At 47.6% G+C, this 18030-nt stretch overlaps 1 protein-coding gene across 1 annotated transcript in view; it reads left to right on the top strand.

The window, feature by feature from the left end:
- Tgm4 (transglutaminase 4) overlaps positions 1-17626 on the top strand; it is a 42387-nt gene extending 24761 nt beyond the window's left edge. The window contains exons 10-14 of the mRNA XM_004662019.3: positions 2274-2525; positions 10515-10793; positions 11246-11418; positions 13588-13724; positions 16590-17626. Coding sequence (XP_004662076.3) covers positions 2274-2525; positions 10515-10793; positions 11246-11418; positions 13588-13724; positions 16590-16731 — 983 coding nt within the window. The 3' untranslated portion in view covers positions 16732-17626. The remainder of the gene's footprint in view (positions 1-2273; positions 2526-10514; positions 10794-11245; positions 11419-13587; positions 13725-16589) is intronic.
- Positions 17627-18030: the final 404 nt, after the last annotated feature.

Here is an 18030-nt window from a genome sequence, read left to right as displayed (position 1 = left end):
TTATCAAGAGGGGATTCTTTTCTTTAAAAAATATTTTATTTATTTGAGAGAGAGAGAGAGAGAGAGAGAGAATGGGTGCCCTGGGGCCTCCAGCCACTGCAAACGAACTCCAGATGCATGAATCACCCTGTAGATCTGGCTTACGTGGGTCCTGGAGAATCAAGCCAGGATCCTTTGGCTTTGCAGGCAAATGCCTTAACTGCTAAACCATCTCTCTAGCCCCAGTTGGGGGGGATTCTTGAGCCAATAAGCAATAGGAGAGTGAGAAGAGAAAGGAAAATGAAAGAGGGAACAAAGGTCTGAATGTAGAAAGAGCACATAAGATAGAGTGACAGAGAAAAATACAGGAATGCACATCTTGCTTCAGGAAAGAGGCCAGGAGGAAGAGAGGGAGGTAGACTGGTACCTGGCTTTTTACCTCCATGCCCTTGGGGTTTGGCAGACCTGTCCTGTGTGAGAGGCTTATGGGGTGTGAGTCAGTGTTCAGGGAAGGAGACAGGCCAGCTAGATTCTCTGTTGAGCACTGAGCCCAGTCCTTGGGGGAAATGAGACCTTTAAAGCCCTCAGTCTGGCCAGCTGGGAGGGGAGGGGCCCTGACACAAATAAGTAGGACAGTCACAGTGATAACAGCCAAGAGCGGTCCAAGCACCTCACAACCAGCCCACTTTTCCTCCCTCCCTCCTTCTTCCTTCTTCCTTCTTCTCTCCTCCTGCCTCTCTTCCTCCTTCTCTGTCCCTCTCTCCACTCTCCCCAACAGCCAGGCCCAGCCAGTTATCCATATTTTAAGTTATGAGCCTGAGTATAAAAACAACTAAGCCAGGTCTGTGGTGGTGAATGCCTGTAATCCCAGCACTTGGGGACACAGGAAGTCAAGACCATCCTGGGCTACATAAAAAGTTCAAGGTCAGGGCTGGGGAGATGGCTCAGTGGCTAAAGACACTTGCTTGCAAAGCTTGCTGGCCTGGGTGCAATTCTCCAGCACTCATATAAAGCCACATGCACAAAGTGGTGCATACATTTGGAGTTTGTTCTCAGTGTCAAGTATGCCTATATTCTCCCTCTCTCTGTGCCTCTCTCATTCAAATAAACATATATCTTTTAAAAACATCAAGGCTGCCTGAGGCTCTGTCTCAAGAAAAAAAAAAACAAAGCAAATAAACAAAACGCCCACAAAAACAATCAAGCAACCTTTGCCCAATAAAGGGAAACCCTTGAAACTGGGCATGGTGGCACATGACATTAATCCCAGCATTCGGGAGGCTAAGGTATTTCTGTGAAATAGAGGCCAACTGGAGCTATACAGGATGAGCTCCAGTTTAGCCTGGGCTAGAGTGAGACCCTACCTAGGAAAGAACAACAATTAAAAAAAAGTGTGTATGGGGGGCTACTCTTTTTTTTTTTATTTTTAGAGGTAGGGTCTCACTCTAGCCCAGGCTGACCTGGAATTCACTATAGCGCCTCAGGGTGGCCTCAAACTCACGGTGATTCTCCTACCTCTGCCTCCTGAGTGCTGGGATTAAAGGCGTGCGTCACCACACCTGACGGGGGACTACTTTTGAGATTAAATCAGGTATTCAAACTTCTCAGTTAAGCCCTTCAGGAGGAGAAGACTATATGTAACCTTTCATTTTGTTTTCTTTGTTTTTGCATTTGGTTTTTCGAGGTAGGGTTTCACTGTGGCCTAGGCTGACCTGGAATTCACTATGGAGTCTCAGGGTGGCCTTGAACTCATGGTGATCCTCTTGCTTCTGCCTCCCGAGTGCTGGGATGGCTTTGACCTCTCATTTTATAAGAGGTTCTCTAGCTGAAGTGTGGCTGGAGACCAGGCCGTCCTGGCTCTGACACTCCAGCTCTACTCCTGCAGCCCTGTGAGTGCCTTGGTCTCTGTGGAAAGAAGGACACCCTGAAGCAGTCCAAGTCTTTTGGCCCTTCTAGGAGCAAGGCCATTGCTGATGGGCGGGCCACAAAGGGAGCAGCTGTGTGTGGTGGCGCAGGGTGGGGGTGGGCAAGGGGTGTAGGTCTCCAAAGGAATTCGAATTAAAATTTAAAATTACCCTGTGGCCCAGCCCGTCAGGGTAGAGCAGAAGACACCCCCCTCCCCCCGCCCACGTGCATACCGAGCTTCTCTAAAGTAGGAGCACTGTTCTTAGAACGGCTGGGGGCTCCCGACTGCTGTTCTTTGTTTCCAAGCAAGGACATTCTGCAGGCAGGGTGGAGGCAAGGGTCTTCAGGGACATGGGCCCTGATGGTTGTCCTCCCTCACTTCCCCACAGAACGCTTCCGCTGTGGGCCTGCACCCCTGACTGCCATTCGCAAGGGCGATGTCGCCGTGAAATATGACACCAAGTTCATCTTTACGGAGGTGAATGGTGACAAGCTCATCTGGCTGGTAAAGCAGACGCCAGAGGACAAGAAGTTCATCCTCATCGCTGTGGAGACCATGAGCATTGGCAAGAACATCAGCACCAAGGCGGTGGGCCAGGACCAGCGCGTGGATATCACCTACCAGTACAAGTACCCTGAAGGTAAGAGCGGCTCCTCTCTGTGGGCTGCAGGCTGGTCAGAAGCCAGGACAGTCCTCTCAAACAGGGTCCCTGAAGGTCTCATATTGTAGGCTGTGCGGGTTACGGTCCAGTCAAAATGCCCAAGCATGCACTGTGGCAGGAGTGGGGCAGCTGCCCAGGCAGCATGAGGGTGACTGTCTCAGGAAAGGCCGCTTTCTAAGAATGGGCATGAGCTAGGACTGGCTCACTATATGCTTAATTTAGGGCAAGAGGTTGAGCAAGCCGGGTATGCTGGCACATACCTGCAATTCTAGCACCTGGGAGGCTGAGGCAGGAGGATCATTTTGAGTTTGAGGTTAGCTTAGCCTACAGCATGAGACCTCATCTCAAATAAAATAAGAGGAGGGCTAGAGAGATGGCTTAGTGGTTAAGCGCTTGCCTGTGAACCCTAAGGACCCCGGTTCGAGGCTCAGTTCCCCAGGTCCCACGTTGGCCAGATGCACAAGGGGGCGCACGCGTCTGGAGTTCGTTTGCAGAGGCTGGAAGCCCTGGCGCACCCATTCTCTCTCTCTCCCTCTAGCTGTCTTTCTGTCTCTGTCTGTCGCTCTCAAATAAATAAATAAATAATTAAAAAAAAAAAAGAGGAGGTGGGCTGGAGAGATGATTCAGTGGGTAAGGTGTTTGCCTGCAAAGTCAAGGCACCTAGGTTCAATTCCCCAGGACCCACGTAAGTCAGAATGTACAGCGTGGTTCATGTGTCTGGAGTTCATTTGCAGCTGCTGGAGGCCCTGGCGTACCCATTCTCATTCTCTTTATCTGCTTCTCTCTCTCAAATAAATAAATAAATAAAAATAAATTTAAAAAAAAGAAAGGGAGGAGCTGGGTGTGGTGGCACATGCCTTTAATTCCAGCACTTGGGAGGCTGAGGTAGGAGGATCATCATGAGTTCGAGGCCATCCTGAAACTACAGAGTGAATTCCAGGTCAGCCTGAGCTAGAGTGAGACCCTACCTCGGGGAGGAGGGAAGGGGAGGGCTGGAGGGATGGCTTAGCAGTTAAGGTCCTTGCCTGCAAAGCCAGAGGACCCAGGTTCAATTCCCCAGGACCCACGTTAGCCAGATGTGCAAGGGGGTGCACGTGCCTGGAGTTTGCTTGCAGTGGCTATAGGCCCTGGTATACCCATTCTCTCTCTTGCTCCCTCTCTCTCTGACTCTAATAAGTAAATAAAAATAAAAAATATATTTTTTAAAAAAAGAAGAAGGGGAGTTATGGTTTTTCACACTGCAATCCCAATGCTGGGGAGGCAGAAGCAGAAGGATCACAGCAAGTTTGAGGCCAGCCTGGTCTGCATAGTGAGTCTCAGGCCAGCCAGGATTATAGAGTGACTCACTCTTTCAACAAACAAATGAACAACAACAAAAGATTGAAAGTTGCAGCACTGGTTTTTTATGGCCCTCGCCTGAACCCCCGCCACGATGATTTTTATTAGCTGTTACTCTCTCCCACCAAAGACGACCTGGCTGCCACTTAGGGACAGCTGCTGGGTATGGTGTGGTTAGCACCTGCAGCAGCTGCGAGCATCCTTGGCTCAAGCATCTGCGCACTCTCAGCTCTAGGACAGTGGTGCTCTTGCTCCCTAGTCCTGGCAAAGGCCCGCATTGCTCTAACTCACTTCAGGAGGCGGTAACAGGGCCCCGAGATATTCATGCCCGAAGCTCACACAGATAGTAAGTGACACTGTTTAAACAAGGTTCTTCTTTAAACTTTTTTCTTTCTTTTTCGAGGTAAGGTCTCACTCTAGTCCAGGCTGACCTGGAATTCACTATGTAGTCTCAGGGTGTCCTGGAACTCCTGGTGATCCTCCTACCTCTGCCTCCCAAGTGCTGGGATTAAAGTTGTGCACCATCATGCCTGGCACTTTTTCTTTTTAAAATATATTTTTTTTATTTATTTGAGAGAGAAAAAGAGGGAGAGAGAGAGAGAGGGAGGGAGAATGGGCACACCAGGGTCTCCAGCCACTGCAAAAGAACTCCAGAAGCATGCACCCCCTTGTGCATCTGGCTTACATGGGTCCTGGAGAGTTTAATAGGGATCCTTTGGCTTTGCAGGCAAACGCCTTAATGGCTAAGCCATCACTCCAGCTCATCTTTTTCCTTTTATAAAAAATTTAATTTAATTTTTATTTATTTATTAGAGGGACAAGGGGGAAGCGAGAGAGAGCGAGGGAGAGAATGGGTACTCCAGGGCCTCTGGCCACTGCAAACAAATTCCAGATGCATGTACCATCATGTGCATCTGGCTTTTGTGGGATCTGGAAAATCGAACCTTGTTAAGGCAAGTGTCATAACCACTAAACCATCCCTCCAGCCCATCTTTTTCTTTTTTAATAATTTATTTATTTATTTGAGACAGAGTGAGAAAGGGGCAGGTAGAGAGACTGAGCATGCCAAGGCCTCCAGCCACTGCAAATAAACTCTAGACACGTGTGCCACCTTGTGCATCTGGTTTATGTGGGAATTGAACCTGGGTCCTTAGACTTCACAGGCAAACACCTTAACTGCTAAGCCATCTCTTCAGCCTGCACTTTATTTGTTTGTTTGTTTGTTTTTGTTTTCCAGGTAGGGTCTCACTAGCTCAGGCTGACCGGGAATTCACTATGCAGTCTCAGAGTGGCCTTGAACTCATAGTGATCCTCCTACCTCTGCCTCCCAAGTGCTGGGATTAAAGGCGTGCGCCACCACGCCCGGCTCCACACTTTTTTTTTTCCCCCGAGGTAGGATCTAGTCTAGCCCAGGCTAACAATCCTCCTACCTCTGCCTTCTGAGTGAGTGCTGGGATAAAGGTATGTGCCACCACACTCAGCTTTTGTTTTCCTTTTTCTTAAAACCTTACTTTTTGTTTTTACTTTTATTTATTTTTTTGGAGTGCTAGGGATGAAACCCTGGGCATTACACATGCTGGGCAGGTGCTCTGCCACTGAGCTATACTCTAGCCCAGGATGGGTTTTGAAGTGGATGTCATCTGACTCATGAGTTTGGGTCTGCCCCACTATATAGTAACCCACCCCGATCCTGCTGAGTTGGGCTGCCTAAAGGGGTCTGGCCTGGGATGGGGTGGTGGCGTGGTATGGGGTGGTGGCAGGCATGCCCCTTCCTGGAGGTGTTATTTCTACCCTTGGGTCCTCAACAGTGGGTGCAGGCTATCCTGCTGGGAGTTGGCTGTGAGTATAGCAGAGGAAGCCTGAGGGAGATGAATGGGCAGAGGAGAGACTGCTTAGGGCTGTCCTCATTCCTCCTTCACCCCACGAAGGCAGTACTCCTGAACTGGACCTTTCTTTCCCTTGGAATGATCCTCCAACCCCACCCCTCTAGTTGGAGTGCTCAGATGCCCATGGACAGCCAGGTCCTCTTCCCATCTGTGGACAGCCACTCTAATCCCAGGGTCGACCTTGTATGTGTGGTGGTGTGCCTGTGTGTAGGAATGTTCATATGTGTGTGGGCATGCTCTTATGTGCAGTTTATGTGCTCACATGCATGTGGAAGCAGAAGTCAATGTTGGGTGTCTTTCTCAGTTGTGCCCCACCTTATTTATTTATTTATTATTTATTTATACCATTAACCTTTTTTGTTAGGGTTAGAGAGAGTGAGTGAGTGAGAGAGACAGAGAGAATTGGTGCACCAGGGCCTCCAGCCACTGTAATTAAACTCCAGACGTGTGTGGCCCTTGTGTACATGTGTGACCTTGCGCACTTGCGTCAACTTATGTGTCTGGCTTACATGGGACCCCGAGAGTCAAACATAGGTCCTTAGGCTTCACAGGCATGCACCTTAACCACTAAGACATCTCTCCAATCCTATCGTCAGCCGTTTTAGTTAGCCTTTTTCAAGTAGAGCTTTTGGAACCAGTAGAGTCAGGAGTGACTCAGACCTCTTTAAAATTGTCTTTGTGAAGTTCTTTGATTGCGTGACCAGCTGGTAAACCTCACTTCAGTGCTGCCTGGTGTCTACCAAACTCGGTTCCTCAGCCCAGCCCTGTGCACCTGTGCACGCGGCCTGAGTTGTCTGCAGCTTGAAGGCTGCTTGGCCTTCCCTGCTTTGGTTGGTGGTAGTCTCTATCATCCCTGTGCTGCCAAGGTGTAAACACTATTCTTTTGGGCATGCTCCCCAGCTGGATGGGTGCTACCTCTTCTCTGGATAGCTGGCCACAGCTCTTGTACCAAGTGCTGGAGACCCCAAGCAGCTCCTGCTTCTCAAGTGCTCAGAGCATATATGGAGCCAACAGAAGACAGGCTGTGAGAGGCTAGAGATGAAGCTCAGTTGGTAGAGTACTTGCCTAGCATGCACAAAGCCCTGGGTTTGGTAACATGTGAACCAGGTAGTAGGGCACACGCTTGTATTTTCAGTCCTTGGGAGTGTAGGCAGGAGAATCAAGAGTTCAAGGTCATCCTCAGCTATATAATGAATTTGGGGCCAGTTTGGTCTATATGAGATCCTGTTTCAAAGGAGGAGGAAGGCTGTAAGAAGTAGAGCCGCTTCTGGATCTGTGGAAGGAAAGGATAACAACTCAGGAATCCAGACCTTTCTGGCCAGTGTGGACCTTGAGCTGTGAGTAGGACCTGGGACTGTGTTCATCCTCCATAAACAATTCTTGAATTGAAATAATGGAACTACAGGCACTTAGGACAGAATTGGAGGCAGGAAGTGGTTGGAGAACTCAGTGAGCAAGTTGAATTTTTCCTTCGGCCTGTGGTTGAACTGGGATCTTCCTCTAAGCTTTTCCTGGAAATGAGCAAACTGGACAAGGCAAGAAGGTTTAAGAGAATAAATTAGGGGCTGGAGAGACAACTCAGCGGATAAAGTACTTTCCATCCAAACATGAGTTTGATGCCCAGTGCCCATGAAAAAGCCAGATGTGGTGGCAAGCATCTACAGTCCCAGCCCTGGAAGTTGAGACAGGTGGATAGCTGAGTCTTGCTGGCTAGTCTAACTGAATTGGTGAGCTATAGGTTCCATGTGAGTATGGTGATGCATGCCTTTAATCCCAGCACTTGGGAGACAGAGGTAGGAGGATAGCTGTGAGTTCAAGGCCAGCCTACAACTACAGATCGAATTCTAGGTCAGCCTGGGCTACAGTGAGACCCTATTTCAAAAATAAATAAATAAATTAGGTGGAGAGCAACTAAGAAAGACACCCAACATCGAATTCTGCCTCCACATCCATGTTATGCAGATATGCACATACACTGCACACATGAGTGTGCCCACATACATATGAACATTCTTACACACATGCATGTCCACACACAAATGAACATTCCTACACACAGGCAACCCACACACATATGAACATTCCTACACATGTGCACACCACATCCACACATAAAAAATGAGAAAAATTAAAAATCAGGGTGGTGTCTGGGCCTGGGGAATTGAACCTTTGCTTTGCAGGCAAACGTCTTAACCACTAAGCAATCTCTCCAGCCCATGTCTTGTAATTGCTTGTTGAAAGTTGTTTTCCTGGGCTGGAAAGATTCCTCAGTGGTTAAGGCACTTGCCTACAAAGCCTAACGACCAGGTTTGATTCTCCAGTACCTGGACACAGAAAGTGACACGTGCTTGGGGAGGTCATTAGTAGTGACTCAGGGCCCTGACATATCCATTCTCTCTCTTTGCTTGCAAATAAATAAATAAACAAAATATTTTTAAAATATATATATATTATTATTATTGGTTTTTCGAGGTAGGATTTCACTCTAGTTCAGGCTGACCTGGAATGCACTATGTAGTCTCAGGGTGGCCTCGAACTCATCATGATCCTCCTACTTCTGCCTCTCGAGTGTTGGGATTAAAGGTGTGCACCACCACTCCTGGCTAAAAAATCATATTTTTTTAAAAAGAAAGTTGTACTCTTTGGAGAACATGAGGTGGTCTGTTGTTCCAGTACTTCCGTGTGTCTGTTTGTCATTCAGCCTCTGAAGTCTTCTTTGTTTGCTTAGTAGTCAGTTGGTGACTGATCCAGGTTGCCTTAGTTTTCTGGGGCCAGTAAGTCAACTGGCATTAGCCCAGGACTATATTTTGGTGGTGTCCACATGCTCTGCCTTATTACTTTTTTTTTAAAAAAATTTTATTTATTTATTTATTTGAGAGCGACAGACACAGAGAGAAAGACAGATAGAGGGAGAGAGAGAGAATGGGTGCGCCAGGGCTTCCAGCCTCTGCAAACGAACTCCAGATACGTGCGCCCCCTTGTGCATCTGGCTAACGTGGGACCTGGGGAACCGAGCCTTGAACCGGGGTCCTTAGGCTTCACAGGCAAGCGCTTAACTGCTAAGCCATCTCTCCAGCCCCTTATTACTTTTTTGTATGTGTATGGTGATGAAGAAGATAGGTGCATACATGGGTGTGTGCATAGGCACAGGGTGCCATGGGATGCATGGAGGTCATTGGGAAACCTTGGAGTGCTGGTCCTCTCCTACTTTGTTTATGACAGGGTCTCTCTTGTTGTTTTAACTCAGAGAAGACCAGATTAGCTTTCCCCATGAGCTTCAAGAATCTCCTGACTCACCCTCCCATTACCATAGGCGCACTGTGACTATGACTGTGAGTCTAGGAAGAAGAGAGGACAAGAGGGTTACCACAAGCCTTCTTTTTCTATTTTCATTTTTTGAGGCAAGCACAACAGACTGGCCTTTCTTATGCAAGAGAGAGGGAGGGAGAGAAAGAGAGAGAGAAAGAGAGAGAATTGGTATGTCAGGGCCTCCAGTCACTGTAATTGAACTCCAGACACATGTGCCACATTGTGCTCATGTGTGACCTTGTGCACTTGCATCACGTGTGTCTGGCTTACATGGGGTATGAAGAGTCAAACATGGGTTCTCAAGATTTGCAGGCAAATGCTTTAACTGCTAAGCCATCTCTCCTGCCCATACAAACCTCACTGAGACTAGCTGGATGCCTTCTTCTCCTCTTTCCTCCTCTGCTTCTGCTTCTGCTTCTGCTTCTGCTTTTTTTTTTTTTTTTTTTTTAAGGTAGGGTCTCACTCTGGACCAAGCTGACCTGGAATTCACTAATTCACTATGTAATCTCATGCTGGCCTCAAATTTACAGTGATCCTCCTACTCTGTCTCCCAAGTGATGGGATTAAAGGCGTGCACCATCATGTCTGGCTCTCTTATGTTTTGAAACAGGATATAGACTAACTCTGTAGCTGGCCTGAGATGCACTATGTAGCCCATGTAGGCCTCAAACCTGTGGCAATCCTCTTACCTCAGCCTTCCAAGTGGTGGGATTGCAGGTGTGAGCCACCATTCCCAGCTCAGCTGACTATCTTGAGTAAATTGTCCTCAGATTACTGCAAGGCTAAGCTTTTCTTAAATTTGTTTTGCATGTATGTGTAGTATGTGTATATGCACATTGGGGGTATGCATAGGTACACATGTGTGTGGGGGGGATATGTTTGTGCATGTGGAGTGCATGTGGAGGCCAGAAGATATCCTCAGGAGTTGCTCCTCAGGAATATATCTACCCACTTTGAGACAGAGTCTCTTTGCCTGGGACTCACTGATTAGGCTTACTGGCTGGCCAGAAAGTGCTAGAATTTTTCTGTCTCTGCCTTCCTGGTGCTGTGATTGCTTTGCATTTCCACATGGGTTCTGGAGATGAAACTCGGATCCTCACACTTGAGGGCCAAGCACTTTACTGACCAAGCCCCCTAACCCAAGACTTGCTTAAAGAGTCCTAGACAAGTCACTGTAGACTGCTTTCACGTGTTTGCCATTTCTAAGGAGGTATAGGGGGAGTTTTCAAGGTCTTCCCCTGCCATATCCATCATGGCGGAATTGTGCCAACTTATGGTGAGGCCTTGGCCACTTCTCTGTGTGAATCCACAGCTTGTGGGCTCCTGGGAGACTTCTGGAGTCTTGGCTAGTGGGCAGGCTCTCACTGCCCCCAGGGTGGGCTGGTACACTTTTTTCTCAGAAGATTGATTTCAGGAAGTGTTCTGTGTTCCTCAGGATCCCCCGAGGAGAGACAGGCCATGAACAAGGCCTCCAATCTCCTCAATAAAGTGGTGGAACACAAGCCACCAACAAGAGAGGACTTTTACCACATATCTGTCACTGAGGACTCTGTGCAGCTGGGGGATCCGATCATTCTGACGATTGTTCTGAAAAGGAACATGGTCTCCTTAAAGAATGTCAACATCTCGTGCTCCCTTGACCTGCAGACGTACACGGGCAAGAGAGTGGCAAGCCTGGGTGTCATCCAGAAGACAGTGCAGATCCAGAATCCAGGTATTAGAACTGGGAAGTGAGGCCTTGCACTCCCAGGGAGGACAGGGTCCTCACCATCTGATATCCCCCATCTCTATGGGCCGTCCCACACACTAACCAGCTTCTGTGGGTGAGAGTACTTACCTCTGGGGAGTCCAGGCACAGAGAAAACACAGGCCAAAGAGACCAGTGGGCCAGGAGCCTTGGGTCCGCTACAGAGTCACAAATTAGAGTTGTTGCAAGAAATCTCCTACAGCAGTAGAGGTTTTGTTTGGGATGGCCTTTTCATCAGGGGACTGTACATGCCCGGAGAATGCAAAGGGAGCATCCATCACAGGGGACCTCTGGAGCCTAGCTGCTCTTTAGAGAGTACAAGTTCCCCGGAGGCCACCCAGCCCCATCCCCAAGAGCTCATCAGGTACTGTGCTTGGCAGCGCTCACCTCTGTCCTCCTCCCACTCTTGCTCTCTGCAGAAACCGAGGTGGTTCTCACCATGAACGCCAGCTCCTACATCAATAGCTTGGGCATGCTCGATGATGAGCTAGTCATCAAAGGGTTTGCCATTGCGGAAGTCGTGGGATCCAATAATGAGATGGTGGCCACCGAGGTGTCCCTGAGCTTCCTGTATCCTGACTTCTTCATAGAGGTGAGCTGCCTGCCAGCCTGAAAGTGTATCTCTTTGGAACCTGGCCTGAAGGTCCCAGGGCTTCTGTGGTTTCCTGGTTGGCCAATCTTCAGGCCAATTGTGTTCCTAAGATAAATGGGACACTGTTTTTCTGAACAGGTATTTCTGAGAAGTGGTGTGTCAAGAAATTTTTCTCGTTTTCAGTTTTTGGTCAACTGAATTTAAAATTATAGATAGATAGATAGATAGATAGATAGATAGATAGATAGATAATAGATAGATAGGTAGATATAGATATAGTTTCATTTGATAGAGAGAAAGAGGGAGAAAGAGAGAATGGGCATGCCAGGGCTACAGTCACTAGAAACGACTCCAGACTCATGTGCCCCCTTGTGCATCTGGCCAACGTGGGTCCTGGGGAATTGAACCTGGGTCCTTTGGCTTTGCAGACAAATGCTTTAACTGCTAAGCCATCATTCTAGCCCAAATTTTTTATATTTTTAAGTGAAAATACTTTTACATAGTATAAATTCTATGCTGTCAGTTTCTTGTGTGTCCATAAGCTGTTAAAGTGCAAAAGGCTTTTACAGGTACTGAGGTGATTGGGATTCATCCTGGCACAGTGTGAGGTAAAACCAGGTGCCAGGCTGGCCAGGGCCTGACTGGTTAGTTTTCCCCCATGAAAAAGTGGAACCCTCTCTGAAAGTTGCATAGAAATGTCCAAAGTGACTGTCATTGTACTTCTGGTGACCCACTGAAGACCATCATTACGGAACCCTTCACTGATGAGCCCTGGGGGCCAGGAGATCACACCCCAGCAGACGTGCCACTTGTGGGACTGCTCAGGCTGGGGGTGTGGGACCTTTAGGAGACTGGGCTTTTACACTTCCAGGGTAGTGTGGCTGGAAAAGGAGAGGAGGGTGGAGAGCAGGATGTGAATTATGGACCCACCCTCACCCACATTACTGGTGACACTTGCCTGGCTCTACTCAGTGAAGCAGAACCACATGCTTCATGCTCCCTAATGCTTGGAAAGCACCTGGGGTACATTCTCCACTACCTAAGCATCAAGTGCTTCTCTGGAGGGTGTCACCCCATGCTCCCCAGTGACTTTGCCCCAGGTGACTTCACAGAGTATGTCTTCCCACTTTCTGATGGTATCTGAGAAGACATGTCCCTATATCAGGCATGTTTGAAATGCCCTGTAAGCAGGCATTCTAGCTTGCCCTGGTTACCCTACCCCTTAGCACACTACTATATTTCAAGAATTAAAGCTTTTAGCCAGGTGGTAGTGCATGCCTTTAATCCCAGCACTTAGGAGGAAGAGGTAGGAGGATCACCGTGAGTTCAAGGCCACCCTGATACTACATAGTGAATTCCAGGCCAGCCTGAGCTAGAGTGAGACCCTACCTTGAAAACAAACAAACAACAACAACAAAAAAGAATCAAATCTTTGAGTTAACGAGTCTGTATTGTGATTGGATGGAGAGACTAGGTGGTAAGTGTGGGGCACAGGCACTGTACTGGTGAAGCTGGGTATATGGAGGAGAATTCCAGAATAAAATCAAGCCTGAAATAAGCAGAGAAAGATGTAAGCCCCTGGGGAAGGGAGGTGAAGTTCTGAGGAAGAAGGTGAGGCCAGGGGAAAACCCTCAAGTCTCCAGTGTTCTGGCTCTGGGATGTGGCATATTCTGAAGGAAGAACAGAGCCTGGCTTCAAGCCTGTTTTTCTGGGCTGCTTTCTAAGGCCATTTGACAAATTGGATCATGGCAATCGGGGAGCCCTAGCATATGGGTGGAGCCTGTGGCTGGCACAGGTAGGGCTCTCCTAAGTGTTAGCCTTGAAGTTTTGTTTCAAGGATTCCCTGGGAAGCTGGGTAGCATGGCCGATTGATTTAAGGATCCCCTGGGAGTGTCCCTTCTGCTAGGCTGGCGGTACAGGAAGCTGTTTTGGTGAACAGTGATCCTGACTGGGGCTGAATGATGCTTGGGATGTGAGCTATGTGAACATGCAGAAGCTAGAGAAAGGCACTTGTGGAAGATGCCCTCTAGAACCTTTCCAGAGTACAGGCCTGCTGACACACTGAGCTTAGGCAGGACCAGGCTGTGTGGGATATGACTCGTCACTGTGGCTCTACCTTTCATCACTGGCCTGGCGTGTTTACCTTCTCTTTGCTCTCTGCACTACTAGATGCCCAACACAGCCAGGGTTGACCAGCCACTTATCTTCACGTGTAGCTTCAAGAACTCCCTGCCCATCCCTTTGACTGAAATCAAGTTCTCAGTGGAAAGCCTGGGCATCTCTTCTATGAAGACCATGGACCAGGGGTGAGACTATCTGAGCTATTCTAACAGACTTCATATATATGAGGTGTATATGTGTAATATTTCTGAGATATTCTGAGATGTGTCACCAATCCAATGGTTTAATTCACATCTTTAGTTACAACTCAGGACTTTCTTGTTAACTGTCTCCTATAAATTGCCTGTTCATTTTCCTTTCTTTTCCTTTTTTTTTTTTTTTTTTGCAAGGTAGGGTCTTGCTCTAACCCAGGCTGACCTGGAATTCACAATGTAATCTCAGGGTGACCTTGAACTCATGGCGATCCTCCTACTTCTGCCTCCTGAGTGGTGGGATTAAAGTCATGGGCCATCATGCCTGGCCATTCCTTTGTCCATTTTTCTACTGAGTCTTTTTTTTTTAACCAAGAGCTGAGTTTACTGCAACAGCTACTTGAGGACATGAAGTGGGAGGAGTGGGTGGCCCTGATGCCAGGCCAACCATGCTTGTAGGTGATGTAGTATTTGCCCAGGGAATGGTCAATCATCTTGGGCTTGATTTCCACCTGGTTGAAGGTCTTGCCATTGTACACATTAAACCTGGGCCAGCAGACTTAACAAGCAAGTACCTTTAATCTCTAAACCATATCCCTACCCTACCTCCTGTAGTTTTTTTTATTTTTTTTATTTTTTATGTTTGAGGAAGGGTCTTGCTCTAGCCCCAGCTCTCCTGGAACTCTGTAGTCCTAGACTGGCCTCAAACTCACAGTGATTCTGCTGCCTTTGCCTCCTGAGTGCTAGGATTAAAGATGTATACCACCACAGCCTGCTTGTATTTCTCTCTCCCTCCCTCCCTCCCTTCCTTCCTTCCTTCCTTCCTTCCTTCCTTCCTTCCTTCCTTCCTTCCTTCCTTCCTTTCTTTCTTTCTTTCTTTCTTTCTTTCTTTCTTTCATTCTCTCCCTCCCTCCCTCCCTTCTTTTCCTCCCTCCCTTTCTTTTCTCCCTCTCTCCCTCCCTTCCTCCTTCCTTCCTTCTTTCTTTTTCCTTTTTTTCTAAAGAGAGAGAGAGAGAGAGAGAGAGGGAATGAATTAGCATGCCAGGACCTCCAGCCATTGCAATCAAACTCCAGGTGCGTGCGCCACCTAGTGGGCATGTGTGACCTTGCACTTGCCTCACTTTTGTGTGTCTGGCTTATGTGGGATCTGGAGAGCAAAACCTGGGTCCTTAGGCTTTGCAGGCAAGTGCCTTAACTGTTAAGCTATCTTTCCAGCCCTTGTATTTCTTTTTCAAAACACTAAGACATGTTTGAAAAATTTGTCTATTAAGTTTTTAATCTTTTCCATAGTAAATACTGAGTCTTGTCATCTCAAGAATAGAGAAATAGTCTATGTTTTTATAGAATTTCTGGTTCTATTTATACAGCTAGAAAATTTTTTTTAAAAATTTTTATTTATTTATTTATTTATTTATTTATTTATTTATTTATTTATTTGAGAGTGACAGACACAGAGAGAAAGACAGATAGAGGGAGAGAGAGAGAATGGGCACGCCAGGGCTTCCAGCCTCTGCAAACGAACTCCAGACGCGTGCGCCCCCTTGTGCATCTGGCTAACGTGGGACCTGGGGAACCGAGCCTCGAACCGGGGTCCTTAGGCTTCACAGGCAAGCGCTTAACCGCTAAGCCATCTCTCCAGCCCTAGAAAATTTTTTAATTAAAAATTGTTTTGACCTTAAGCTTTGTCAAATAACTATCATTCCCTAGTGCTCAGCATTCCCAGGCATATCTGGATTTCTGGACTAGTTTTTATGTCACTTGTTCTCTTATGTTGTACTGTGCTATTTAAACAACTGGACTTGCATAGCACACAATGACATGAGTGGCAAATCCCTCCTCAGAATCAGCTTAATACAGCAGTTCATGACTGCTGGAATGTAGATTGGAACTATATTGTGCCAAATGGAAGAACTGAGCCTTACCTTGCAGGAGTGTGAGATACTTCTGCATTTACATAGGCCTTTAGAACGGCTCTAACTACCTTGTATAACTTGCACATTATTAGTCAGGCTTGTTTCCAGGTATGCATACCTGGAACAGCTCTTGCTTCTTTGGTTTGGTACAATGTTTTCCAGTTGTCTGCTGGACTGTATAGAAACCATTGACTTCGATGTGCTGCTATAACCAGCGAAGAATTCCCCTGAACTTTAGTGAGTGGTTTGTTAACCTGGTTCCTTACTGGGTGTCTAAATCTTCTAGACAAACCTCAGCAGATTCCTGCTTGCCTTAGACTGGAGTTTCTTTTTCCTTTTGAACAATTTTAAATTGCTTTAAATTTTATTTTAGCGTGTATGTGTAGTGTGTGTGCAGTATATGCATGTCTGTGTGTAGATGTGTGCCCACATTTGGGCTTTGTGTGTCCTCTATCACATCTTATTTACCTGAGACAAAGTCTGTTACTAAACCGAGAACTCAGTTTTTTGATTAGACTGGTTGACCAAAGAGCCCCAGTGATCCTCTTGTTTCTTTCCCCATCAGTGCTGGGGTCTTAGGCATATGCCTCCTAAGCCTGCTTTTTACATGTGTGCTGGGGATCAAACCTGGGTCTTCATGCTTGCTATGCCAACTGAGCCATCTTCCTAGCCCACATATACTAGGGTTTCAACTTTCATGGACACGTAAATTTTCCCAGGGAGTCCTGTGAAAAGATAGCTTCTGGTTCTGCAGGTCTGAGTAGGCCCTCAGGTTCTATGTTGCTCATACGCTCTCAGCCAATGCTGTGCTGAGCAGCTAGGGCTAGGCCCTGGAAGGCCAGGACTTTCCCAAGAGGCCGAGCTAGGATGGCACGCTTGGTTCTTCATCCAGTGCCTCTCCCCTGTAGCATCCTTTGCTGATCATCTCTGTGTCTGCATTTTCTAGGGTACTGCCACCTGGAAAGTCCATCCAGTTCCAAATGAATTGTGTTCCAGTGAAATTAGGACCCAGCAAGTTTATCATCAAGTTCACTTCCAGACAAGTGAAGGAGGTTCATGCTGAGAAGATGGTTCTCATCACCAACTAGCCTCCCTCTGTCTGAGGCTGAAGAACGAAGGCTGGAGCCCTGATTGGTTCTGAGCCTGGGCTAAGCATTTCAGCATTTTCCAATATGCATGCAGTTTTCAGATCATGTATGACTAGATTTGATTAATCATGGGAGAGCAGATTCAAGAGCCAGCCTGGTGAAAGATAGAGTGCTCCAAAGCCAGCATAAACCACAGCTCCATGAGGCCACCTCAACTCTTTGCCAGCTGGAAACAACTAGCTTAGGCACCAGCACCCCCTGAAAATACACACCCTGGAGTCTTGGCCTTAGAAAGTGATGCCACTGTTGTCCACATACATCTGAAGCCACAGCTTCACCCCATGAAGTGAATGGGAAGGCCAGAGCTGCTGCTCAATGGGGCTGGAAGTGGACATCTCTTCAGTGCGTGGGTGTGCCGGGACTGGAGGCAGCTGCCAACTGGATTATAGTCTCAGCATTGGGTGGGGTTGGGTAGTGGGTAATACCAGGTCCACTGGGGGGCCTGGAGGTCAAGATGGCAGGCCCAAAGGAAAGCGCCCTGGAGTTGGTCCTGGGCTGGGTGCCACTGGCCTCCCCATCTAGAGACTCTGTCCTCCCATCTGGGCAGAGTGCACTTTCTCAGAGGAAAGGCCCCATGCCAGCTTGAGGCCTTCTCTGCCTGGGGACTGGGGAAGAGAGACCCCCCTAGCTTGCACCCCTTCCCTAGAGCAGGTTCTGTGGCACAGGCACAGCATCCCAGAGCAGCAGCTACAACCCGTGCCGGCTCTACCCTTGCAGATCTTCCCAGATGATTGCAATGTTTTCAATTAAACGTTGGCAACTTCAACATGGTTGTGTCCAGGGCTGGAGAGATGGCTCAGTGGTTAAGGTTCTTGCCTGCAAAGACCTGGGTTCAATTCCCCAGTACCAACATAACGCCAGATGCACAAAGTGTTGTATGCACCTGGAGTTTGTTTGCAGTGACTGAAGGCCCTGGCATGCTTATTCTCTCTTTCTTTTACCTCTCTCTGCTTGCAAATAAATAAATAAAAGTATTTAAGAATATATGGCTGTGTCCAGAGTCACTTTTTTTCCTTTACGCTAACATGCTGCTTAAAGTAAGCTATGTTGGCTGTCATACAGGGAGCATCAAGTTCTTGAATTTCTCAGGTCCATGGCTGTCTCTGAGGGCTCGGCCCTCTTGTTTTGGGCCCTATCCAGGCTGCAGCCTCTTCCTCAATGTCTGTACATAAGGGTGGATGTTGTCATAGCTAGGATAAAGCACTGGACTAAAAGCAGCTTATGGGAGAAAAGATTTTT

Source organism: Jaculus jaculus, chromosome 17 (genome assembly GCF_020740685.1).
Source record: "Jaculus jaculus isolate mJacJac1 chromosome 17, mJacJac1.mat.Y.cur, whole genome shotgun sequence".
NCBI lineage: Eukaryota > Metazoa > Chordata > Mammalia > Rodentia > Dipodidae > Jaculus > Jaculus jaculus.
The sequence above is the reverse complement of the archived record's forward strand: the minus strand, read 5'-3'. Positions and strand labels throughout refer to the sequence as shown.